This window comes from Callospermophilus lateralis, chromosome 15 (assembly GCF_048772815.1).
Source record: "Callospermophilus lateralis isolate mCalLat2 chromosome 15, mCalLat2.hap1, whole genome shotgun sequence".
Lineage (NCBI taxonomy): Eukaryota > Metazoa > Chordata > Mammalia > Rodentia > Sciuridae > Callospermophilus > Callospermophilus lateralis.
In genome coordinates, this window is record NC_135319.1 from 93,671,842 (window position 1) to 93,698,295 (window position 26,454).

The 26,454-nt window shown below is 57.6% G+C and overlaps 1 protein-coding gene across 1 annotated transcript in view; it reads left to right on the forward strand.

Annotated features, from left to right (window-relative positions):
* Positions 1–20,712, forward strand: part of Adgra1 (adhesion G protein-coupled receptor A1) — a 43,993-nt gene extending 23,281 nt beyond the window's left edge. Inside the window, exons 6-7 of the mRNA XM_077105452.1 lie at positions 17,007–17,105; positions 17,829–20,712. Coding sequence (XP_076961567.1) covers positions 17,007–17,105; positions 17,829–19,029 — 1,300 coding nt within the window. The 3' untranslated portion in view covers positions 19,030–20,712. The remainder of the gene's footprint in view (positions 1–17,006; positions 17,106–17,828) is intronic.
* Positions 20,713–26,454: the final 5,742 nt, after the last annotated feature.

The window sequence follows — 26,454 nt, forward strand, 5'->3', positions numbered from 1 at the left end:
TCACTCCACTCTCCACAGGGAACCAGGACCTCCCACCACTCTCCACAGGAACCAGGACCTCACTCCACTCTCCACAGGGAACCAGGACCTCACTCCACTCTCCACAGGGAACCAGGACCTCCCACCACTCTCCACAGGGAACCAGGACCTCCCACCACTCTCCACAGGGAACTAGGACCTCCCATCACTCTCCACAGGGAACCAGGACGTCCCACCACTCTCCACAGGGAACCAGGACCTCCCACCACTCTCCACAGGGAACTAGGACCTCCCACCACTCTCCACAGGGAACTAGGACCTCCCATCACTCTCCACAGGGAACCAGGACCTCCCACCACTCTCCACAGGAACCAGGACCTCACTCCACTCTCCACAGGGAACCAGGAACCTCACTCCACTCTCCATAGGGAACCAGGACCTCACTCCACTCTCCACAGGGAACCAGGACCTCCCATCACTCTCCACAGGGAACCAGGACCTCCCATCACTCTCCACAGGGAACCAGGACCTCCCACCACTCTCCACAGGAACCAGGACCTCACTCCACTCTCCACAGGGAACCAGGACCTCCCACCACTCTCCACAGGGAACCAGGACCTCACTCCACTCTCCACAGGGAACCAGGACCTCCCACCACTCTCCACAGGGAACTAGGACCTCCCATCACTCTCCACAGGGAACCAGGACCTCCCACCACTCTCCACAGGAACCAGGACCTCACTCCACTCTCCACAGGGAACCAGGACCTCCCTCCACTCTCCCCAGGGAACCAGGACCTCCCACCACTCTCCACAGGGAACCAGGACCTCCCACCACTCTCCACAGGGAACTAGGACCTCCCATCACTCTCCACAGGGAACCAGGACCTCCCACCACTCTCCACAGGAACCAGGACCTCACTCCACTCTCCACAGGGAACCAGGACCTCCCACCACTCTCCACAGGAACCAGGACCTCACTCCACTCTCCACAGGAAACCAGGACCTCACTCCACTCTCCACAGGGAACCAGGACCTCACTCCACTCTCCATAGGGAACCAGGACCTCACTCCACTCTCCACAGGGAACCAGGACCTCCCATCACTCTCCACAGGGAACCAGGACCTCCCATCACTCTCCACAGGGAACCAGGACCTCCCACCACTCTCCACAGGAACCAGGACCTCACTCCACTCTCCACAGGGAACCAGGACCTCCCACCACTCTCCACAGGAACCAGGACCTCACTCCACTCTCCACAGGGAACCAGGACCTCACTCCACTCTCCACAGGGAACCAGGACCTCACTCCACTCTCCATAGGGAACCAGGACCTCACTCCACTCTCCACAGGGAACCAGGACCTCACTCCACTCTCCACAGGGAACCAGGACCTCACTCCACTCTCCACAGGAACCAGGACCTCACTCCACTCTCCACAGGGAACCAGGACCTCACTCCACTCTCCACAGGGAACCAGGACCTCACTCCACTCTCCACAGGGAACCAGGACCTCCCATCACTCTCCACAGGGAACCAGGACCTCCCACCACTCTCCACAGGGAACCAGGGCCTCACTCCACTCTCCATAGGGAACCAGGACCTCACTCCACTCTCCACAAGGAACCAGGACCTCACTCCACTCTCCACAGGGAACCAGCACCTCACTCCACTCTCCACAGGGAACCAGGACCTCACTCCACTCTCCACAGGGAACCAGGACCTCACTCCACTCTCCACAGGGAACCAGGACCTCCCATCACTCTCCACAGGGAACCAGGACCTCCCACCACTCTCCACAGGGAACCAGGGCCTCACTCCACTCTCCATAGGGAACCAGGACCTCACTCCACTCTCCACAGGGAACCAGGACCTCACTCCACTCTCCACAGGGAACCAGGACCTCCCACCACTCTCCACAGGGAACCAGGACCTCCCACCACTCTCCACAGGGAACCAGGACCTCCCATCACTCTCCACAGGGAACCAGGACCTCACTCCACTCTCCACAGGGAACCAGGACCTCACTCCACTCTCCACAGGGAACCAGGACCTCCCACCACTCTCCACAGGGAACTAGGACCTCCCATCACTCTCCACAGGGAACCAGGACCTCCCACCACTCTCCACAGGAACCAGGACCTCACTCCACTCTCCACAGGGAACCAGGACCTCCCACCACTCTCCACAGGAACCAGGACCTCACTCCACTCTCCACAGGGAACCAGGACCTCACTCCACTCTCCACAGGGAACCAGGACCTCACTCCACTCTCCATAGGGAACCAGGACCTCACTCCACTCTCCACAGGGAACCAGGACCTCCCACCACTCTCCACAGGGAACCAGGACCTCCCATCACTCTCCACAGGGAACCAGGACCTCCCACCACTCTCCACAGGAACCAGGACCTCACTCCACTCTCCACAGGGAACCAGGACCTCCCACCACTCTCCACAGGGAACCAGGACCTCACTCCACTCTCCACAGGGAACCAGGACCTCACTCCACTCTCCATAGGGAACCAGGACCTCACTCCACTCTCCACAGGGAACCAGGACCTCCCATCACTCTCCACAGGGAACCAGGACCTCCCACCACTCTCCACAGGGAACCAGGACCTCACTCCACTCTCCACAGGGAACCAGGACCTCACTCCACTCTCCACAGGGAACCAGGACCTCCCACCACTCTCCACAGGGAACCAGGACCTCCACCACTCCCCACAGGGAACCAGGACCTCACTCCACTCTCCACAGGGAACCAGGACCTCACTCCACTCTCCACAGGGAACCAGGACCTCACTCCACTCTCCACAGGGAACCAGGACCTCCCACCACTCTCCACAGGGAACCAGGACCTCCCACCACTCTCCACAGGGAACCAGGACCTCACTCCACTCTCCACAGGGAACCAGGACCTCACTCCACTCTCCACAGGGAACCAGGACCTCACTCCACTCTCCACAGGGAACCAGGACCTCCCACCACTCTCCACAGGGAACCAGGACCTCACTCCACTCTCCACAGGGAACCAGGACCTCACTCCACTCTCCACAGGGAACCAGGACCTCCCACCACTCTCCACAGGGAACCAGGACCTCCACCACTCCCCACAGGGAACCAGGACCTCACTCCACTCTCCATAGGGAACCAGGACCTCCCACCACTCTCCACAGGGAACCAGGACCTCACTCCACTCTCCACAGGGAACCAGGACCTCCCACCACTCCCCACAGGGAACTAGGACCTCACTCCACTCTCCACAGGGAACCAGGACCTCACTCCACTCTCCACAGGGAACCAGGACCTCACTCCACTCTCCACAGGGAACCAGGACCTCACTCCACTCTCCACAGGGAACCAGGACCTCCCACCACTCTCCACAGGGAACCAGGACCTCACTCCACTCTCCACAGGGAACCAGGACCTCCCACCACTCTCCACAGGGAACCAGGACTTCACTCCACTCTCCACAGGGAACCAGGACCTCCCACCACTCTCCACAGGGAACTAGGACCTCCACCACTCTCCACAGGGAACCAGGACCTCCTTACCTTGTCCACCCAGACCCAGGACCGCCCTCCACTATTCATGTGGAGCTCCTGATTACAGCTTGGCTTCCAACTCTACTCATTAAATGCTGATACTTACTACAAGTAGGTCAGTCATCCGAGTCCAGCATATAGTTCTAGCTTGGCCTTGGGTGGATACCTCAGTGCCTAGTCCGAGCTGGATGGTGCTGAGAGAAATACACCTCTCAGTTCTTCCTTTTGCAGTCAGAGTGATCAGCTGTTTCCTGCTCTTGTGTGTCGCCTGGGTCCCAGTGCCTCCCACCATCTGGTGCCAGGTTCCTTGGCACTCAGGCTTTTTCCTTCCTAGATAGAGCCCCTCTTGCAGCAGGACACTCTGCAGGGCCTGCGAGGGCAGAAGCCTCATCAGGCAGGGTCTAGTGAAGAAAGCTGTCCCTTTGGGAGGGGCGTCCACAGAGACGTGTGCCCTTTTCACCCAGGCAGGCTGGCTTGGGACACCTTGGGATCTTGCTGGAACTAGCCACAGGTGCTGTCTTCCTGCCCGCTGGCTGCAACCTCAAATGCCCAGACTCGCATATCAAGTCCAGGGCTGGTCGGCAGGCCCAGTGCCACACTCACGGCCCTGCTTGTTGGCAGCATGGAGAATGTGCCCAAAACAGAAATCCCAGACACTGGCCCTCATCTCCCTAGAGCTGGCCCCACCCAGAGAAGCATCACCTGCAAAGGCAGCCTCCTGCAAAGGCTCACCTTCTCTAGATGGTCCACTGCCGACTGCATGGTGAGAAGAGAGAGGGAGGCTTAGAGAAAGATCAGGCAGGAAATACTGAAAGAAAGTGGCTGGGGGTGTCACCAGTGTTAGGGGATTGCCTGGCCTGCTTGAGGTGCCATTCCAGCATTGAGAAAGAACGAGGACAGACACCATGTCCCCTGAGCTGCCCCCTCTGTTAAAGCAGGGCAGGTGGCATGCAGCCCTTCTCTGAAGGATTGACAGGATCCGGACTTCATGCCAAGATCTCATAGACCAGGCTATTTCCTGAAATTTTCCTCACCTCAGTCAGAGCACTTCCCAGCCAGTGTCTCCGATTTCACTCTGCATCATTACCACAGGCAGCACAGTGGACTGTGGGCACAGCTCCCTCCACCTGTTGGGACAGGCTAAGTCAGTGGGATGTGGCTGGTCCCCACAGGTTTCAGGTAGGTGGGCCATGATGACAGCTGCCTCCTCATCAGGGAGGGTTCTGGGCACACCATCTGCCCATGTCCTCCACTCCCACCAGCCAAGGGGAGCCATTCAGACACTCCTGCTACAATTTGGTAGATGCTCAGGGGCTAATTCCCAATTTAGCTACATGTGATCACAACCTAATTGTACACCTGTCCTGCCGCTTCCAATACCACGCGCCTAGGTGGTTTCCATTATTGAAGGTCTGCTGGTGGCTTTTCTGTTTGGAAGGATAATATCAGAGGCATGAAGACCCCCTTGCTGCACATCAAGGACACAGTTCCATCCTCCCACATGCGGGGCCAACTCTGTAGGCGCCAGGCCCTGACCTGTCCTTTCAAAGCCATGAATGCAGTTCCCTGGGACCCCCCCACCAGGAGCAGCTTCTCAGGCGGCAGTGGTAATCCTGGACTACCCTGGGCTTGGATGTGCTCACAGCCAAACACCAACCAGACTTGACCCATGCAGAGCCAGGACCTGGGGAACACACCAGCCCTCAGAACAGCCACCAGGACCAGTCCATTCACTCCTGCTCCAGCTGGAACTACTCCTGCAGATCAATCCTTGGGCCAGCGCTTCTACAAGCTGGGCCACAGGCAGGTGGACAGAGGCTGTGCAGGAGGTGGGGCAGAGCTGGTGCCCCTCCCCCAGCTGCAGGACACTGTGGAGTTCCTGGGGAGGTGAAGGGATGGAGAGGGCCCCGGGGTGGGGGCGGAGGAGGGCACTCACAGAGAGGAAAGGCCCTCAGGGACTGCGGGAGCTCCCAGTCCCAAAGCAGCAGCCCCTATACCTATTCCCACCTCTCATGAATCCTGGGCATCAGGCCAGAAGGGGCCTTAGAGTCAGTCTCCTGGACCATCCCTGAGCGTTGCAGATGGGAAGCTGACCTCAGAGTGATGCAAAAGGTGGCCCCAAGGTACAGCTGAGCAGTCAGGATCCAGCACTGTGACTGCAGAAATAGTGGACACCCTGGCCCCTCTTCACCCAGAAGATGGAGGGCCCCATGGGGACATATTCCCCACCTAGACCAACAGAGGGCCGTAGTAGGGTCTTGTTCCTGTAGCCTGCTGACCACCAGAAGGACCAGGAAGAGGGGCAGCAGGGCACCTGAGGCTTCTCCACAAGCCCTTTACTGCCACCAGGGAGGCAGCACAAGCCCAGTGCCCTCTGGTCAGCTCCCTCTGCAGAGCTCGGAAGCTGGAGCCTCAGTGGGCAGGCAGGTCGCACTGGGTCTGGTGCCCACGTACAGCAGCAGCCCCCAAGGCAAACGTGGGCAGAGACGTCTGGAGCAGAGAGGGTGCAGGCTGCTCAGGGCAGGCACCGCCTCCGGCCATCCTGAGGAGCGGCGCTGCCGGGCCTCAGCTGCAGCCTGTCTGAGGCTGTGCATTCCCATCCCAGTCCACCACCTGGCCAGGAGCCTCTCCTCACCCTGGGCTGGGTGAGTCCTCTTGGCAGGAGAGGAGTACATCTGGGTTGGACAGTGTGGTCAGCAGGCAGCAAGGACCTGGGAGGAGACTCCACAGCACAGGAAACAGCCAAGCTCTGGGTCTGCATAGGCCAGACCCTGAACTTTCCTGTCAAAGGTCAGCTGTGCCCCCTAGACGCCAAGCCCCAAGGAGCTCACTGGGAACCCAGGAAGCACAGCTGCGGCCCGTTGCAGAGGTACCGAGGCTGCAGCCTCCCCCAGGGAGACTCGCTGAAGGTGCAGAGAGGACTGTCATCAGGAGCAATTGAAGGAAATTAAGAAAAGTACCCAGAACAGGTCCCTAGAGCGAGGCCAGACAGTGATGGGATTGCTCAAGGCCAAGGATGCCGACCCTGTCCACACTGAGGCCCACACCCAGACACAGCACTGACTCAGCACAGACCAGGCAGCAGTCTACAGGCCACTGGCCCTGTCCTGGCCCCCATGGCCATCTGCACCCTGGGCCCTGATCAGAAGCAGTTTTCAAGGTGCTCAGGAGTCTTCCTGCCCAGCCTCCCAGGTCACTGCCAGACATGGGCAGCCCGTGCAGCCCCAGATCCCTTCCTGCCTGCCAGAGACCCTTCCCAGGAAAGGGCCAGCCCCCGGCCACTCCCTGCCCCACCCGCCCACTGTCCTGCAAGGGCCAGGAGCTCTAGGTCTGCTCTTCCTTAGATCCCTCAAGTGTCATGTGCCTGTGGGGACCTCTTTGTGATGGCCACCTGGTGGAGACTGACCACAGTGCTGGAGGGGCTTGGATTCTGGTCTGGGCCAGCTATAGGGCCAGCAGAGAGCTGCCCCAGGGCATCATGGCTATGGCCACTAGGGACATGAGCTCCCACGAGGGCTGGCCTGAACCCCCCACTGCTGGTAAAGGCCACGGCCCCAGGACGTCGTCTCTGGTCAGCAATGGTCACTGCTCTCTGACCTGCCCCTCTGCTCACTTTCTGGTCCCCATCCAGGAGGGCAGTGGGTCCTGTCTATCTACAGACAAAGCTGTGTGTGACACTAGGGAGGCAGGCGACCACAAGCAGGCCAGGGTGAATCCCAGCAAGTGTCAGGGGCGTCCCAGGCCAAGTGCCCTGACCTCCACAGGAGATTTCAGGGGGTTTCTGGTCTCACCACCTCCAGGAACAAGGCCTAAGCCCCTTCCTGCTAGGCCCCCACACTCCTGGGCCTGGCTGTATCTCACACAGTGGCCACCATATCCCACGGGGGCTCGCATCACAGAGCCACGTCCTAGGTCAGGCCTCACCCTGCTTATGTCCCTCTCGCCAGAGTGTTAGCTGGCAACCAGCGTGCTGCTTCCTGCAGCGTGCAAGCAAGAATGTGTGAGAGTGTAAGTGCACAAGTATGTGTGTGTTCAGATTGTGGGTGCACTACCCGCGTGAGTACATTATGTGTGTAAGAGTACAAGTGTGTGTGCATGTAAGAGTGTGTGCAATTGTGTGCCTGTGTGTGGTATGTGTTCAAGTATATGTGAGTACTATGAGTGCACACAAGTCTACATGTGTGTACTGTGAACATCTGTGTGAATGGAAGTGTGTGAGCATGCATTATATACTGTGTGTGCATGATTGTGTGTGATTTGTGCACATGTATGTGTATACAAGGGGAAGGACAGCGTGCACAGTGGTATGTGTAAGTGCAAATGTGTGCATGTGTGAGCATAAGTGTATGTGAGTGTGTTAATGTGCATGTAGATGTTTGCAAGTGTGCATCTGCATACCATGTGTGCATGCAGGTGTGTGTGTAAGTGTGCATTTGTGTACTGTACAGGTGCTTATACACATATGTGGGTAGAAGTGTGAGCAAGTGCATGTACATGCTGTGTGTGATGTGAGTGCACATGGTGTGCGAGCATGAGTGTGCACGCTGCAGGTCCAAGAGTGGCACTGAGTGGAGGCAGGCACAGTGCTGCAGGGTACCAGGGCCCTGCTCCTGGAGGGGAGCCTGTGGGTGCTGCAGGGTACCAGGGCCCCTGCTCCTGGAGGGGAGCCTGTGGGTGCTGCAGGGTACCAGGGCCCCTGCTCCTGGAGGGGAGCCTGTGGGTGCTGCAGGGTACCAGGGCCCCTGCTCCTGGAGGGGAGCCTGTGGGTGCTGCAGGGTACCAGGTCCCCTGCTCCTGGAGGGGAGTCTGTGGGTACAGAGCCTGTCCCCAGCCTGTGGACAGCTGGGCAGGAAGGTGCTGAGTGAGGGCCACCCAGCTCCATCATGACTGCCCAGGCACTCCTCAGCCACCCGTGCAAACCGTGGGCTTGTGTGTGAACGCAGAAGCCATGTCGTGGCAGTGAGCCCCTTCCACAGTTACTCTGTCCCGGGAGAATTTTTCCCATCAAGACCACCGGTTCCAATAGCAGAGGTGAATGTGTGAGGCATGGTCATGGACCCCAAGGAGGAGGTAGACAAGGGGCTCTGAGAGAATGGTGAGGTGAGCTGCCGAGGCCCGGCTGGCTGGGTTAGAGCAGAAGCTGCTTCTCTGGGGACCCATGCCTGCCATCTGCACTACTGATATCCTGTTGGCAGCAGCAAGAAAGGTGATGGCCAGATGGGAGGCACTTGTGGTGGCCTCCAGCACCCTCTGCTGAGCCTGGCCCTGCCTCCAGGAGGGCACCTGCAGAGGAGTCCTGCCTACAGGCCTGATGGCTGCCGATGGAGCTGCGCAGGGGCAGGTGGCCTCTCTGGCCCCAGCTGTGGATGGAATCTCCCCGCTGAGCAGATGCAGGGTAGGGTTCCCCACCTGTGCCTGCCAGGCCCAAGGCTCCCCAAGATGGGGTCTGCAGCCACGGGGAAGGACAGCGTGCACAGTGCTGAGTGGCCAGGTGGGCCCCCTGCAGGGTGTCTAGGACAAGCTGTCCTCCAAGTGATGATGGACATCCTCCCTGCAGCCTGGCACCTCAGGGACTGGCATCCTGTGGGCTCCCAGGACCCAGGGTACAAGGGATCGCAGGTCTGCCCTCTTGAACAGCAAGCCCTGAGCCTTTCTGCACCGTGGTCAGAACTTTAGAGGGTGGAGGGATGATATGGGGTGTGTGGCCCTCTGCAGGTCAGAGCAGAGTCCTGGGGTTCCCATGAGTGGCAGCAGCAGAACCCCAACCATGGGAGCAGGGCAGAGGCCCACACGTGAAGTCAGGTCAGCTGTATGTGGATGGCAGAGCTCAGGCCAGCAGCTAGAAGAGGCTCTGCCCAGGACTGTGTTGGCAGACAGAGCTCAGCTGTCCCAGAATCACCCCACGGTCATTATGGAGAGTCGGTGCTCTCTGGCCATCTTGTCCTGCTGGCCTGCTGGCAGGTGCTGCTTGAGCCTCCTACACACTGTGTGGGGATCCCACCCGGCTGGGTCACCCCTGCTTTCCACCCAGAGAGCAGTCTGAAAGCCTCTTTGCTTCGTCCTGTGCTCTCAGCAGGAACTCTGCCGGTCCTGGCTTGGTGGCCAGGCACATCCTGTGGCAGCATTCACAGATTGGGCTGTGTCACGGCGACTCCTCTTCCCTCCTGCTCACTCTGGCTGGCTGAGGGTGTGTGCTCATACTCGACACAGAGAAAGCCCTGGGAGACTCCTGGCCACACAGCATCCCTGCGGTGGGTCCAGGGCTTCCTCCTCACACCGGATTTCACCAGGAAACTGTGAAGACCCCAGCACAGGTTCATTGCCCACCCAATGGGAGGCACCTACAGCCTGCCGCAGCCTTCAAGCTGCACAGGCTCGGGCAGCTACCCTCCCACATCAGAAACGGACCAGTGAAGGAGCACTGGGTGTCCCATGTGCATGCACGGCACATAGCCGCAGCTTCTCAAGAGCCATCCAGGGAGAATGCAGGAGGGGCAGGGCTACTGGGACAGGGACAGGAAGGGAGCAGGCAGGTGCTGACTATGCCAGGAGGGGTCTGGGGCCCAGCCTGGAGGCTGCAGGTGGTGCGGGACCCAGAGGTGCCCCATCAGTGATTTCTGTGGCCATTGTCATTGGGCTGAAATGTGTCCAGTCCAGTGGACACATCCCTGCTTCTGTCCAGGAAGAGTGGGGTCCCTGGGAGAAGGGGATATACTCAGCTGCTCTGTCCTGAAAGAGTGGCCAGGACAGGCAAGGGCATGCTGTGCTGGCCTCACCTCCCTGAGGAGCCCAGCGTGAAGCTGAAATCAGCCTGCTGTTCAGAGGTGCTGAGGGCAGGTGGCCAGGGCAGAGACCAGGGACAGTGGGGCTGGTGAGAGCCAGGGTTCGTCCAGCTCCATGCTTCCTGAGGCCAGCAGGGGCTGTGGAAGCACCAAATCCTCTGAGTTACTGTTCCAGTTCCATGGTCTCGGACTTCAGCCTCGCGGCCCCTCTCAGGGCCCTTCCCTGCCTTGGCCCTGGAGCCCATGCCCACCTGTCTGAGCCTGTGCATCTTGGGAGGGACAGGCTGACCGCTCAGAGCCACAGGAGTCCTCCGGGGTCTGCTCTTCATTTACCCAAGCCAAGAGGGACTTTGTTGGGCTTCAGAGAGGGCACCAGGACCAAGCTCTCCCCAAGTTGCTCTGGTCTGTGGGGGACCACACCAAGGGGCCCGTGAAATCCAGTACCAGGCCAGATCCCACAGCCACCTTCCAGGCCCACATAGCTCTGTGTCCTGCAGTTCCTGTCTGTGGCTGCCGCCCCTCAGGTGGACCCCGTGCAAGGGGAGCACCTGCTGTCTAGATGGGCTTTAGGCTGAAATCCCACTGATGACACACTTCATGCTGTGGCAGGTAGCCCTGCTCCACCACTCCCCCCATCTGTCCATGCACACCTGTACCTGCCAATCACCCTCCACCTGTCGGTCACCCTTCACCCATCTCTTTACTTCTCCATCTGCCCATCTACTCAGGGCCCATCCATCACCTTCCATCCATCCATCACCTTCCACCCATACATCACCTTCCACCCATCCATACACCCCTCCACCTGTCCATCACCTTCCACCTGTCCATCACCTTCCACTGTCCTTCACCTTCCCCCATCCTTCACCATCCACTGTCCTTCACCCTCCTCCTGTTCTTCACCCTCCACTGTCCTTCACCTTCCACTGTCCTTCACTCTCCACTGTCCTTCACCCTCCACCTGTCCTTCACCTTCCCCCTGTCCTTCACCTTCCACTGTCCTTCACCCTCCACTGTCCTTCACCTTCCACTGTCCTTCACCTTCCACTGTCCTTCACCCTCCACTGTCCTTCACCTTCCACTGTCCTTCACCCTCCACTGTCCTTCACCCTCCACTGTCCTTCACCTTCCACTGTCCTTCACCCTCCTCTGTCCTTCACCTTCCACTGTCCTTCCCCCTCCACTGTCCTTCACCCTCCACTGTCCTTCACCTTCCACTGTCCTTCACCCTCCACTGTCCTTCACCTTCCACTGTCCTTCACCTTCCACTGTCCTTCACCCTCCTCTGTCCTTCACCCTCCACTGTCCTTCACCTTCCACTGTCCTTCACCCTCCTCTGTCCTTCACCTTCCACTGTCCTTCACCTTCCACTGTCCTTCACCCTCCTCTGTCCTTCACCCTCCACTGTCCTTCACCTTCCACTGTCCTTCACCCTCCTCTGTCCTTCACCTTCCACTGTCCTTCCCCCTCCACTGTCCTTCACCCTGCACTGTCCTTCACCCTCCACTGTCCTTCACCCTCCTCTGTCCTTCACCCTCCACTGTCCTTCACCTTCCACTGTCCTTCACCCTCCTCTGTCCTTCACCCTCCACTGTCCTTCACCTTCCACTGTCCTTCACCTTCCACTGTCCTTCACCCTCCTCTGTCCTTCACCCTCCACTGTCCTTCACCTTCCACTGTCCTTCACCTTCCACTGTCCTTCACCCTCCACTGTCCTTCACCTTCCACTGTCCTTCACCTTCCACTGTCCTTCACCCTCCACTGTCCTTCACCTTCCACTGTCCTTCACCTTCCACTGTCCTTCACCATCCACTGTCCTTCACCATCCACTGTCCTTCACCCTCCTCTGTCCTTCACCTTCCACTGTCCTTCACCCTCCTCTGTCCTTCACCCTCCACTGTCCTTCACCTTCCACTGTCCTTCACCCTCCTCTGTCCTTCACCCTCCACTGTCCTTCACCCTGCACTGTCCTTCACCTTCCACTGTCCTTCACCCTCCTCTGTCCTTCACCCTCCTCCTGTTCTTCACCCTCCACTGTCCTTCACCTTCCACTGTCCTTCACTCTCCACTGTCCTTCACCCTCCACTGTCCTTCACCCTCCACTGTCCTTCACCCTCCACTGTCCTTCACCCTCCACCTGTCCTTCACCTTCCACTGTCCTTCACCCTCCACTGTCCTTCACCTTCCACTGTCCTTCACCTTCCACTGTCCTTCACCCTCCACTGTCCTTCACCCTCCACTGTCCTTCACCTTCCACTGTCCTTCACCCTCCTCTGTCCTTCACCCTCCACTGTCCTTCACCTTCCACTGTCCTTCACCTTCCACTGTCCTTCACCCTCCACTGTCCTTCACCTTCCACTGTCCTTCACCTTCCACTGTCCTTCACCCTCCACTGTCCTTCACCTTCCACTGTCCTTCACCATCCACTGTCCTTCACCATCCACTGTCCTTCACCCTCCTCTGTCCTTCACCTTCCACTGTCCTTCACCCTCCTCTGTCCTTCACCCTCCACTGTCCTTCACCTTCCACTGTCCTTCACCCTCCTCTGTCCTTCACCCTCCACTGTCCTTCACCCTGCACTGTCCTTCACCTTCCACTGTCCTTCACCCTCCTCTGTCCTTCACCCTCCTCCTGTTCTTCACCCTCCACTGTCCTTCACCTTCCACTGTCCTTCACTCTCCACTGTCCTTCACCCTCCACTGTCCTTCACCCTCCACTGTCCTTCACCCTCCACTGTCCTTCACTCTCCACTGTCCTTCACCCTCCACCTGTCCTTCACCTTCCCCCTGTCCTTCACCTTCCACTGTCCTTCACTCTCCACTGTCCTTCACCCTCCACTGTCCTTCACCCTCCACTGTCCTTCACCCTCCACTGTCCTTCACCTTCCACTGTCCTTCACCTTCCATTGTCCTTCACCCTCCTCTGTCCTTCACCCTCCTCTGTCCTTCACCCTCCACTGTCCTTCACCTTCCACTGTCCTTCACCCTCCACTGTCCTTCACCCTCCTCCTGTTCTTCACCCTCCACTGTCCTTCACCTTCCACTGTCCTTCACTCTCCACTGTCCTTCACCCTCCACTGTCCTTCACCCTCCACTGTCCTTCACCCTCCACTGTCCTTCACCTTCCACTGTCCTTCACCCTCCTCTGTCCTTCACCCTCCACTGTCCTTCACCTTCCACTGTCCTTCACCTTCCACTGTCCTTCACCCTCCTCTGTCCTTCACCCTCCACTGTCCTTCACCTTCCACTGTCCTTCACCTTCCACTGTCCTTCACCCTCCACTGTCCTTCACCTTCCACTGTCCTTCACCTTCCACTGTCCTTCACCCTCCACTGTCCTTCACCCTCCACTGTCCTTCACCTTCCACTGTCCTTCACCCTCCACTGTCCTTCACCTTCCACTGTCCTTCACCCTCCACTGTCCTTCACCCTCCACTGTCCTTCACCCTCCACTGTCCTTCACCCTCCACTGTCCTTCACCTTCCACTGTCCTTCACCCTCCTCTGTCCTTCACCCTCCACTGTCCTTCACCTTCCACTGTCCTTCACCCTCCACTGTCCTTCACCCTCCACTGTCCTTCACCCTCCACTGTCCTTCACCCTCCACTGTCCTTCACCTTCCACTGTCCTTCACCCTCCTCTGTCCTTCACCCTCCACTGTCCTTCACCTTCCACTGTCCTTCACCCTCCTCTGTCCTTCACCCTCCACTGTCCTTCACCCTCCACTGTCCTTCACCCTCCACTGTCCTTCACCTTCCACTGTCCTTCACCCTCCTCTGTCCTTCACCCTCCACTGTCCTTCACCTTCCACTGTCCTTCACCTTCCACTGTCCTTCACCCTCCACTGTCCTTCACCTTCCACTGTCCTTCCCCCTCCACTGTCCTTCACCCTGCACTGTCCTTCACCCTCCACTGTCCTTCACCTTCCACTGTCCTTCACCCTCCACTGTCCTTCACCTTCCACTGTCCTTCACCCTCCTCTGTCCTTCACCTTCCACTGTCCTTCACTCTCCACTGTCCTTCACCCTCCTCTGTCCTTCACCTTCCACTGTCCTTCACTCTCCACTGTCCTTCACCTTCCACTGTCCTTCACCCTCCTCTGTCCTTCACCTTCCACTGTCCTTCACCCTCCTCTGCCCTTCACCTTCCACTGTCCTTCACCTTGCACTGTCCTTCACCTTCCACTGTCCTTCACCCTCCTCTGTCCTTCACCCTCCACTGTCCTTCACCCTCCTCTGTCCTTCACCCTCCTCTGTCCTTCACCTTCCACTGTCCTTCACTCTCCACTGTCCTTCACCCTCCTCTGTCCTTCACCTTCCACTGTCCTTCACTCTCCACTGTCCTTCACCTTCCACTGTCCTTCACCCTCCTCTGTCCTTCACCTTCCACTGTCCTTCACTCTCCACTGTCCTTCACCCTCCTCTGTCCTTCACCTTCCACTGTCCTTCACTCTCCACTGTCCTTCACCTTCCACTGTCCTTCACCTTCCATTGTCCTTCACCCTCCTCTGTCCTTCACCCTCCTCTGTCCTTCACCCTCCTCTGTCCTTCACCCTCCACTGTCCTTCACCCTCCTCTGTCCTTCACCTTCCACTGTCCTTCACTCTCCACTGTCCTTCACCTTCCACTGTCCTTCACCTTCCACTGTCCTTCACCCTCCACTGTCCTTCACCTTCCACTGTCCTTCACCCTCCACTGTCCTTCACCTTCCACTGTCCTTCACCCTCCACTGTCCTTCACCTTCCACTGTCCTTCACCCTCCACTGTCCTTCACCCTCCACTGTCCTTCACCTTCCACTGTCCTTCACCTTCCCCCTGTCCTTCACCCTCCTCCTGTCCTTCACCCTCCACTGTCCTTCACCCTCCACTGTCCTTCACCTTCCACTGTCCTTCACCCTCCACTATCCTTCACCCTCCTCTGTCCTTCACCCTCCTCTGTCCTTCACCCTCCACTGTCCTTCACCCTGCACCTGTCCTTCACCCTGCACCTGTCCTTCACCTTCCACTGTCCTTCACCCTCCACTGTCCTTCACCCTCCACTGTCCTTCACCCTCCACTGTCCTTCACCTTCCACTGTCCTTCACCCTCCACTGTCCTTCACCTTCCCCCTGTCCTTCACCCTCCACTGTCCTTCACCCTGCACCTGCCCTTCACCCTCCACTGTCCTTCACCCTCCACCTGTCCTTCATGCTCCCCCGTCCTTCACCCCCCACTGTCCTCCACCCTCCACTGCCCATCACCCTCCACCTGTCCTTCACCCTCCACCTGTCTATCCATTCCACATCGTCTGCCTTATTTTTGTGCATTTTGGTCAGTAAATGCCCTCCAAGCTGGTCAGTAGGTGGGGGTGAAGGTTGTCTCCAGTTCCTGGTGTGTGAGTTTCACTCACAGGGAATCACATGGGTCTCGCCCTCCCACATGACTGAGCGCAGCAGGACACACACCAAGTGACCACATCAACCCAGATAACCACGGAGATCCGGGAAGACGGGTTGCTGGGAATGTGTTGTCAGAGCGCACCGTGAGCGAGTCCAGGGGAGCCTGGGAGGTGCTGCTCAGTGCCTTGGCAGAATACCTGGAGCAGCCTCTGCTCTGCCTCTGGACACTGTGCTGTGGTTCTCTTTGTTGTTTTTCATTCCAATTTCCCTCGTCTGTGCTGCTGTAGCACTTTTTACAATTTTGTGTTAATTCATTGGCTGTTTTCCTATCACCTTCTCGTGGTTGCCATCCACTCCTTCACACCTGTGTAAAGTCGTACCACTCACGTGAATCACCCAGAGCGCCTTGCACCCCCTGCCCCCGGGCCCCTGTGCCAGTCCCAGGGGACCCTGATTCCCAAGCAGTGTTGAGGCGCTCCCTGAGGGAGTGACGGCCGCCAGGCCTCCCAAGGTCCCAATCTTCTCAGAAAATCTGATTTCTCTTTCATTCTCGAAGACTGTTTTCCTAGGTCCAGGGAGCTTCTGGGTGGCCTGGATTCCCCGTGGGGCCTCCCAGTCCCAGCCCTTGGGTGGAGCTTGTGGGACACACTGCCAGTCAGGGGGTCTGAGATACCCAGACGGGCGGCTGCCCATCTTCTCAGCAGATGGCAGCTCTGTGGGGCCCCTTGCTGGCCCAGGGTGGTGTGCCGGCCCCTCTCTGCCCTGGGGGAGCTGTTGGCCAAGGGCTCTTTGAGGGGAGTGTCAGCCCACCAGGATGAACTGCTCCAAGTGACAGCTCTCCCCACAGCCAGAGGGCTGGACGGGCAGAGGCCCTCGCCCTGTGGCCAGGAGTGCACAGTCCCTGGACCAGGACAGACAGGAGGGGCACCACCCAGGCCCTGCTGGGCAAGTCCAGAGGAGACTTGAGCCACCAGCACCCGGCCCAGGGACTCTAGGGACGGTCCAAGTGGTGTCGCCGACAGCCTGTCCTCACTGCCAGGAGTGAACCTACCCAGACCCCCTCCACCCTGGGTTCCCTGGGGCCAGTGGTCTGCAGCAGATCAGAGCAGCCACAGGCCCACTAGCAGCTCCCAAGGGGAGCGGCCGGGCTCCTGTGGCCATGCTCACTGTCCATGGGGGGTGCTGCTCCATGGGTCCCCTGGGCCTCCTCTCAGGGCCCCAAAGATGGCTTGAAAACCCAGCTGCCGCTCTTGGAGGTGCAGCCTGTGCCCACGGCCGGCTCTCAGTGCCCTCTGCTGGCCATCAGCGCCCTCTGCTCTCTGGCAGGTTCTACCTCATCAGTGGAGGCGTCCCCTTCGTCATCTGTGGGGTCACTGCTGCCACAAACATCAGGAATTATGGGACCGAGGATGAAGACACAGCCTAGTGAGTGCTGGCGGCCAGGAGAGTGGAGGGTGGGCACTTGCAGCCACTTTGCTGGCTCCCCCCAGGCAGGTGCCCACAGTGGTGTCCAGCTGTCGGTGACCATCCCCCAGGTGCCTGTGGTGAGGACCCCTGGAGGGGAGCTGCAGTCCTGGTCCCTGAGCCCCGGGGCCACTCAGAGCTGTGCCCACGCCCCTCCTCTGGGTGTGCAGAGCCCTCTCTTCCCTGCAGACTCAGCTCCCACGGAATTCTTTCCTTGGCCACCCAGGGCCTGGCTTTCTCTAGATAGGAAAAGTCTGGGGGCAGATAACAATTTGGCCACCTTCCCCAGCCTCTGACCTCCTCCCTCTCAGCACCCACCCGAGCTTCTCCCTGGGCACAGGACATCCGCCTGGCCATGAAGCCCTGCTCTCAGGCCCCCTGTCCCCAAACCCCACCGACCTCTGCCACCTCCCCACCCAGAACACAGTCCCGCTAGCCCCCGTGCATGCAGGACTACCAGTTGACCATTCGGATCACAGATGCCCATCCAAACTGTCTCAGTGTCACCAAGATGGGGTGGCAGTCAGCCAGTGCCTGCATCTCAGCACCCAATGGGCCTCAGTGCCCTGCACCTTCCCTTTTCTGTTTCCTTACCACAAAAGTAAAGCAGCCAGCTGAGGTCCCTGGCCCCAGGAGCTCGGGAGCTCGTGCCCCGGGGCTGCACTCACCCACGTCTCCCTGCAGCTGCTGGATGGCCTGGGAGCCTAGCCTGGGCGCATTCTACGGCCCCGCTGCCTTCATCGTTCTGGTCACCTGTGTGTACTTCCTCGGCACCTACATCCAGCTGAGACGCCACCCGGAGCGCAGGTACGAGCTCAGAGAGCGCTCAGAGGAGCAGCAGCGGTTGGCGGTGCCTGAGGGGGGCCACCGCCACGGGGCGCAGCCCTGCACCACGCCTGCCTGTGACCCACTGGCCGCCTCGCAGCTGCAGAACGAGCACTCCTTCAAGGCCCAGCTGCGGGCTGCGGCCTTCACACTGTTCCTGTTCATGGCCACCTGGGCCTTCGGGGCGCTGGCGGTGTCTCAGGGCCACTTCCTGGACATGGTCTTCAGCTGTCTGTACGGCGCCTTCTGCGTGACGCTGGGGCTCTTCGTGCTCATCCACCACTGTGCCAAGCGGGAGGATGTGTGGCAGTGCTGGTGGTCCTGCTGCCCCTCCCGTGGGGACGGCCCCCCACAGCCCAGCACGCACCCCACGCTCGACGCCAACGGGGACGTGCTGGGGCACATGGCCTGCCTGCAGGACTCACCGTGCCCTGGCCAGGCAAGGGGCTTCAGCCACCCAGCACCAGGCCACTGCAAGATGACCAACCTGCAGGCCGCCCAGGGCCACGCCAGCTGCCTGTCGCCGGCCACCCCCTGCTGTGCCAAGATGCACTGTGAGCAGCTGATGGAGGATGAGGCCCACAGTCACCTGCCTGAGGGAGAGGCCTTCCTACACGAGCCCCACCTGCACAGGTGCCTCGAGGGCAGAACTAAGCCCCACTACTTCCACCCTGCTGCCTCGGCCCCACGGGAGTACGCCTACCACATCCCGTCCAGCCTGGACGGCAGCCCCCACAGCTCCCGCACAGACAGTCCCCCCAGCTCCCTCGAGGGCCCGATGGGGGTGCACACGCTGGCTTGCTGCACCCCAGGCGACCCCTTCCCCATGGTCAGCCAGCCTGAGGGCAGCGACGCCAGCTCTGCCCTCTATGGCTGCCCACCACGGCTGCCTCCAGGCCCAGCCCACTTGGAGATGCTCCGCAGGACACAGTCGCTGCCCTTCGGAAGCCCTGGCCAGAACGGGCTGCTCAAGGGTGACATCCGAGAAGGCCTGCCGTTCAGCACTGATGGGACAGGCAACATCCGGACGGGGCCCTGGAAAAATGAAACTACGGTGTAACTGGAGTGGGAGCACATCGGCCTCCCCAGAGCCACCATGTCCCCCAGGAGCTTCAGCACTTACAGGGACCATCTGCCATCTAACAGGGACCGGGGGTCACCAGTGACTGGGCCTTTCAGATGTGGCTCAGACGCCATCACCAAGACCCTCTTTGTGAAGACCCCAGTGAGAAACACTCTGGGCTGCAGCTGCACCAGCCCAGGTGGGCCTGGCTGTCCATGTACTGTCACCCCCTCTCCGTTTGTAGAGTCCAGTCCCCGGGCAGCCCAGAAACACAGCACGGGGATTCTCTCAAAGGAGCCGCCCAGACCCCAGGCCGAAAATGCAGGGCGGTGACCAGGAGCCCTCCGCAGGCCCCTGTGGACATTCCCAGGTGTTCAGTGAGGGTGTTCTGAGTGCGTTCCAGGGCTGGGGCTGCTGCTTCTCCAGAGCACGCTTATGCTGGGCCCGGTCTGCAGACCCCTCTGCCATCCTTACGTCTGTCAGCTACATGTGGGGCACCCACAGGAGCCCCCTGCCCACTCCCCGCCTCCAAGCAAGCCCTGCCCTGGAGGTAGCCCACCCTGTAGCCCGAGAACTCCTTGGGTGCTGGAAGACGAGCCCCACTCTGGAGCTGTGGGGAGGGGCAGCTGATGGCTGCCGGCCTCATGGCTGGGTCTCGAGGCCCTGCCTCTGGAAGATGCCCAGATCCTTCTCGATGGAGACTCAGCTTCCCCCACCAGCCGCTGTCAGGCTTGGGTTCTGCTCCAGTGTGGGCACACACTAGCAAGTTCCCTTGCACAAGGAAGAGGGGCTAACTGGGGGTGAGGTCACCAGACAGAATTTCTTTTTCTCTTTTGCATTTCCATGAACATCTAGGAACAAAGCCCAAATCATAGGACAGATGTAGATGACGAGGAGTCTGTTATGGAAGCAAGTGGCCCATCCCTGGCCAGTGTCCTCCCAAGGCAGGAGCCCATGGGTCCGGAGGGCGTGTCTATGAGATCCCACAGCCCTTCCATTCCTTCTCCCCTCCCAGTCTGTGGCACATGTGCACACACACACACACACACACACACACCAGAACATGTGCATACATGACCAAGTGCAGACACACATTCAGTGTGCACATCACACACATGCATTAGAGTGGCTGTACTGTACACAATGTGATGTGTGTGCATGCAGGTACAGGCACATGCCATGCACATGTGCACACAGAGAATTAGGTGTTTTCCAGCTGCCCCAAGCATGGGTTTTCACTGCAGCTGTGGGTGTCAGCAACAGAATCTGCTGTCTGTGCGCTTCACCCATGTGCTCTGCTCTGCCAGCTGGGCAGGTGGCTTCAGGGAGCAGAGCTTTCTAATGTGCATCTCAGAGGAGAGGGCATGGATACGTGGAGTGCCTTCAAGCAGCTGCTCTGCAGCATTGTGGTGGGTAGCCATCCAGAGGCTGGCACTTGGTATCTGAGCGAGAACCTGGGACCCACCACTTGGAAACCCAAAAGAGATGCTGTGACTCCCACAGCACCTGCACCCAACATAGACTCCTCCATGCAGACAGTCAGCACCGGGCAGCGAGGGCCACCAGGCAGGGTCAGTCCCTGTCACCGTGCACCTTCCCGCCTGCTTCCATAGCGACACGTGGACCCTGACGGTCTGCACCAAAGCATACCGTCCTGAAAATACAGTGTTTGCCATTGTCTGTCCTGGGTGAGACTGGTCAATAGCATCCGTGTGTGTCTCTCGCCCTGACGAGAAGGAGGGTCCAGGGGATCTGAGCCTCACTCAATATGCCCCCCTGGGCCCCTCATGTCCTTTCTGCCCTCAATGCCCCTGGCAGAAGAGAGAGCACCTCATCATTCGACCAAAGAATTCAGCATTAAACACTGACTGTGTGGCTTTTCAATGTTGATTCAGCCTCGGGGTCCGCGTGGGACCAGTGTGTGACACACTCCCCCTGTGCATTTTTTTCAGTGTGTAGGCTCACGTGTAGCTGCACCAGGAACGCCATGGAACAAGAGGGCTGCCCACTGCCCCTGTCTGCAGCCTCCATGTGTCTCTTCCTGCTTTTGAGTGTGTGTTTGGGTAGGTGAGGCGTGCTGTCTATGGGGGGGGGGGTGTGCATGAGTGTGAGCACACGAGAGTACCCATTTGGGAGCTGACCTTCATGTGTGTGTGCATGTGTGCATGTGTGCACAGAGGCACATGGATACCTTCAGAGACAGAGCATTGGGCGCCCTCTCTACCCTGGTGTGTAACCCCACCACACAGAGATGTCCATCTAAAGTGGTGGAGTAGAGAGCCCCGCACCAGGACCCTGGGGCTCTGCAGCTCCCTGAAGCAAGGCCCCAGTCCAGCCTGGGACGCCAGAGCTGGTTAGTGAGTCTGCCTGCTGGGGCGCCAGAGCTGGTTAGTGAGAACAAGAGCCCCCTGGGCCCCGGCCTCCCCCAGGAAGTCTTATGAGGGTCTACAAATGAGTTGGCCAGGGAAGAACTGTTGGGGCCAATCCTACCTGCAGCGGCAAGACTCTCTTCAAGACTCTCTCTGAGTGGCAGGAGCCCAAGGAGCCCTTTGAAGACTTGGAGTTTATGCTAATGAGGTGATGTAGGGCCCCAGGGAACCTCAGGATAGGGCCTGTCACCAGAGACACCAGAGATGGGGTCGGAGCCCTGTGGCGAGGGGTTGGTGACCCCGCTGGTGGAAACTCTTGTGCAGGACTCAGGAACCCTTACAGATCCTCGGCCCTGTGCAGAAGAGGGAGCACCTCACCTCATTGGCTGTTCAGCTGCAGCTTCCATAATACCCTTTAGAATAAACCTATAGACCCAATAAGGTCTCCCTTCCCAGGCCTCTGTGAAATACAGCCCTGCAGACTTCACCCAGCTCAGATGAGTGCTGCTGGAGTCGATGAGCCCTCATGGAAGGGGAAGTCTGGTCACAGACATGGGCACAGGGGAGACGCCACGTGGGCAGGGCAGGGACTGCAGTGTCATGCCACAGTCAAGGACGCTGGGGGCTGTGGCAGCCAGCAGGAGCCTGGGAGAGGCCCACCTTGTGGCCTTGCCGACACCTGGACTTTCTAGACTCCGGCCCCAGGATTGCCGGGACCAAGACTGGATGAAGCCCTTCACCACAGCAGCCTGGGAACATGAACGCAGACACCCCTCTGCAGGCGAGGCCCTACCATGAGCCTCCCACCGCTGCTCAGTGACAGTCCACTACCCGTTTCCACCCCAGGCCTCTTTGCTCTCTATGTCTGCTTCAGGGCCTCTGCCAGGAGTGCTCCTCCCCAACTCTGCATGGTTAAACCGAAGTCTGGCTGACTGCTAACTGAATGGTCCTGATGGCACCGGGAGGTCATTATTGTTTGAGGGGCAACTTTGGCTTCTGTCACAAGATGATCCACATGCAGAACTTGCTACTCCAGAAACTGGAGATCAGCTGGGGAGGAGAAATGGCTCAGAGAGAGCAGAGGGGGGAGGGGGGGACAAGGGAGAGAGAGGGGACAGGGAGAGGGAGAGAGGAAGTCAGGGAGAAAGGGGGGAGATGGAAAGGGGGAGAGAAGGAGGGAGAGGGGGAGAGATGGAGAGAGGGAGGGAGAGGGAGAGAGAGGGGGAGAGAGAGGGAGGGAGGGGGAGAGAGAGGGAGGAGGGGGAGAGGGGAGAGAGGGAGAGGGAGAGAGAAGGAGAGAGGCGGGGAGAGGGACATGGAGAGGGAATAAGGGACAGAGGGGACAGGGGAGAGGGAGAGAGGGAGACAGGGGGGAGAGAGAGGGAGAAAGAAAGGGGGAGAGAAGGAGGGAGAGGGGGAGGGGGAGAGATGGAGGGAGAGGGAGAGGGAGAAAGGGGGAGAGAGGGACATGGAGAGGGAATGAGGGACAGAGGGGAGAGAGGGACAGGGGGGAGAGAGAGATGGAGAGGGGACAAGGGAGAGAGAGGGAGAGGGGACGGGGGAGAGGGAGAGAGGAAGACAGGGAGAGAGGGGGGAGATGAAAAGGGGGAGAGAAGGAGGGAGAGGGAGAGAGAGAGGGAGGGAGGGAGAGAGGGAGATGGAGAGAGAGGGAGAGAGGGGGAGAGAGGGAGGGAGATGGAGGGGGGAGAGAAAGGGAGGGAGGGAGGGAGAGAGGGAGATGGAGAGGAGACAAGGGAGAGATGGAGAGAGGGAGGGAGAGGGAGAGAGGGGGAGAGAGGGACATGGAGAGGGAATGAGGGACAGAGGGGACAGGGGAGAGGGAGACAGGGAGAGAGAGAGGGAGAAAGAAAGGGGGAGAGAAGAAGGGAGAAGGAAAGGGGGAGAGAAGGAGGAAGAGAGGGAGAGATGGAGACAGGGAGGGAGAGGGGGAGAGGGGAGAGGGGGAAAGGGAGGCGGCAGGAGGGAGAAGAGACTGGAAACAAAATGGAGCTCACCAGGACAATGACCAGAACCTGCTTTGAAACTCCATTTCCCAAGGAGCCCCTTTATAGAATCTACTGTAAAATACATTAGCATAAGCTGTGGCAAAGAACAAACTCAGGCCCCCCTTGGGGAAGACAAAATATCTTAGTTCTCAAATGATTTCCAAGAGTACTTTTGCAAACACAGCAACAAGCACATGATTTAAAAAAAAAAAAAAAAAAAACACATAAATAAAAAGCAGCAGAAACAACAGAGCTAAGGAAAATACCCACAAGGGCTCCCACTATTGGAGTTTTCAGACACATGCTTAACTTGCTCACCATACTCAAGGATATAAAAGATAAGGCTGAGAATTTTGGCAAAGAATCCAAAACCTTTAATGATCTAATATGATTGAGTTCTATACTCCCCCCCCAAAAAAATAAATAAAAGAATTCAAAGAATAGATTGAATGGTAGTTTAGACAAAATTAAAGAGAGAGTTTGTGAACTAGAAGGTAGACCATATGAAAATATACAGAATAAAGTGCAAAAAGAAAATTCAGAAAAGAGAGCAAAAGGTGGAGAATAGTATGAGCAGATCTATCATAAATGTAGTTGGAATCCAAATATTAAAGCCTTATGGGTGCACTAAGAGAAAGGGGGTGAATAGAGTATAAGAGAAAGTGGTTGAAACAATATCTAAAGACAAAACTTTCCAAAATTGACTAAGAACACAAGCCAGGGATTCCAGAAGTTCTACAAACTTGCAAATGAACGAAGATGAAAAACAGATACAATAACAATGCAACTTAAGACAGAAGAAAGAAAAGGAACATAGAACAAGGGGAAAAAGAAGTTAAGTGATAGATTTAATGCAAATATATCAGTAGTTAGATTAAATATAAACACAGTAAATGTCCCAGTTCAAACACAAAAATGGTCACGCTGGATCTTATTTACATCTTTATGTCTCTGATTACTGTTAACAAAATCTACAACTTAAACATCAGGATATAGGAAGGTAAGAATAAAAGAATGAACAAAAGTCTTGCCTAGTCAGACACTGCTGATTCTGGCCCTTGAATATTCTCCCAAATACTTTTTAGGGCAAGAAGTATTTGCCCAAATTCACAAAAAGTGCATTTCATAATGATAATTTCAATAGGAAAATTTAAAACACCCTGTGCTTTGCATGTATGACAGCAAAAACATCAGAACAGGCCGACTGAGCAGAAGCCAGTTCTCATCACAGAGAATGGTTGTCACGTACCTTTCCGGGGCTAGAAGAGCAACCAGACAACGGAGAAGGGTATGGGGCACGGGGAGCGAGGACCAGGGAGCCCCTCCAGGTGACCAGGAAACACCCCACAATTGGAATTCAAGAAAACATTTGACCTGAGTGGCCAGAACATGGTGATGTCAACCCTGTCATGTTAAAATCGTGCCTAGAGAGAGCAGCCAGAGAAGAGGTCGGGAGAGAGGATCAATGGTCAGATCAACACCCCTGGGGAACAGAACAGAGCCCGCCCTTGGCAGAAATCCGAAAGAACGAAACAACACAGAGAAGAGCAGAAATCAACAAACTAAATGACATGTTCTATAAAAAGATGAATGAAGTCAACAGCCTAAAAAATCTGATCCAAGAAGAAAGGCACAGTGGCCACAGGAAGGAGCTGGAGGGGCTCTAGTGGCCGCAGCTCACGAAGGCCAAGAGGGCAGCCTGGGAGTGCCCAGAGGCAGTCCTGCAAGACGGGACCAAGAACTCCTAGGGAAGAAGGAGCTGAACGACTTCACGGTTACATAACTGGGAACTGAAACATAATGTGAAACTGTCTCATAAAAAAAGGCATCTCTGTGCAGATGGCTGATGGCTTCATCAGAGAATTCTACCAAACATGCAGGAAGGATCAAGGGAGTTTGCAGGAACTGTTCCAGAGAACAGGAAAAGACTCACGGTCCCTTACCCACAAGCAAGCACCACCTGTACTTACAGTCAATGAGGATGGTGAGAGAAAGACAATTACAGGCCAATGAAAGCAAAGCCAAGACCCTGCCCTAGAACCCTCCACCCAGCCCAGCAGTGTTAGGAAAGATGAAAGGTCACAGTCGTGTGCATCTATTCCAGGAGCATCAAACATCTATCTGGGGCTCCAGCATGTCAGCAGAACAAAGGGGGACGTCACAATCATCTTAATGGGTGCAGAAAGCCCATTTGACGAAATCCAACCACTGTTTGTGGTTTTAAAAAGAACCCTTGGCAAACAGCAGTGGAAGGAAGCTTACTCTGCTAAAGGGAGATTAAAAAAAAAAAAAAAACTCAGCAAAAGTACATTTAGTGTGAACTAGAACAGCAGGAACCAGACCACTGACATTCAGTCAGAGTCTATGAGGTCCCGGCAGGAGTATCAAGGAAGAGGAAGGAACGTGACCGTGACAAGGACCAGCCTCCAAGTCAAACCTCCTTACATAGGAACTCAGCGCGATCCAGAGGCTGGAACTGACAGGCATGCTGAGCACGTCACTGGATATGAGGTCATCATACAAAAGCCCACGTCACTTCCACAGGCCAGCACTGAGCAGAAAACAAACTATGTACAAAGATGTCATCACAATAAAACCACAAATTCAAGGACCCATGACAACTATGATAGAAGATGCCCAAGGTCCCTTCACAGACAGCTGCCAGGCATTGTCCAGGGGACAGAGGGAGGCTGGGACAGTGGACAGGTCTTGTGGTCATGATCAGAGCCTTACAAAGACCTGTGGAAGAGCAGAGCCTTGTCATCCAATCAGATTCCTAGGTGCACAGCAAACTGGTGTAGAATGTGTACGTGACCTAAAGGACAAGGGTAGCCAAGACACTGCCCAAGGGAATGCAGGGCAGCGGGGCCAGCGTGCATGTGGAGAGCTCTGCAGCCCTCAAGAAGGTGGTGCTGGTGTAGCCTGTGTGCTGGGGGTGTGGCCTCCTGGCCAGTCAGCTGGAGGTGGACTGTCCCTTCTCCAGTGGACTCTATCCAGTTTCCCAGAGCTGTTTCTCACCAAGGGCGCCGGGTGGGGAGCCCAGTGTC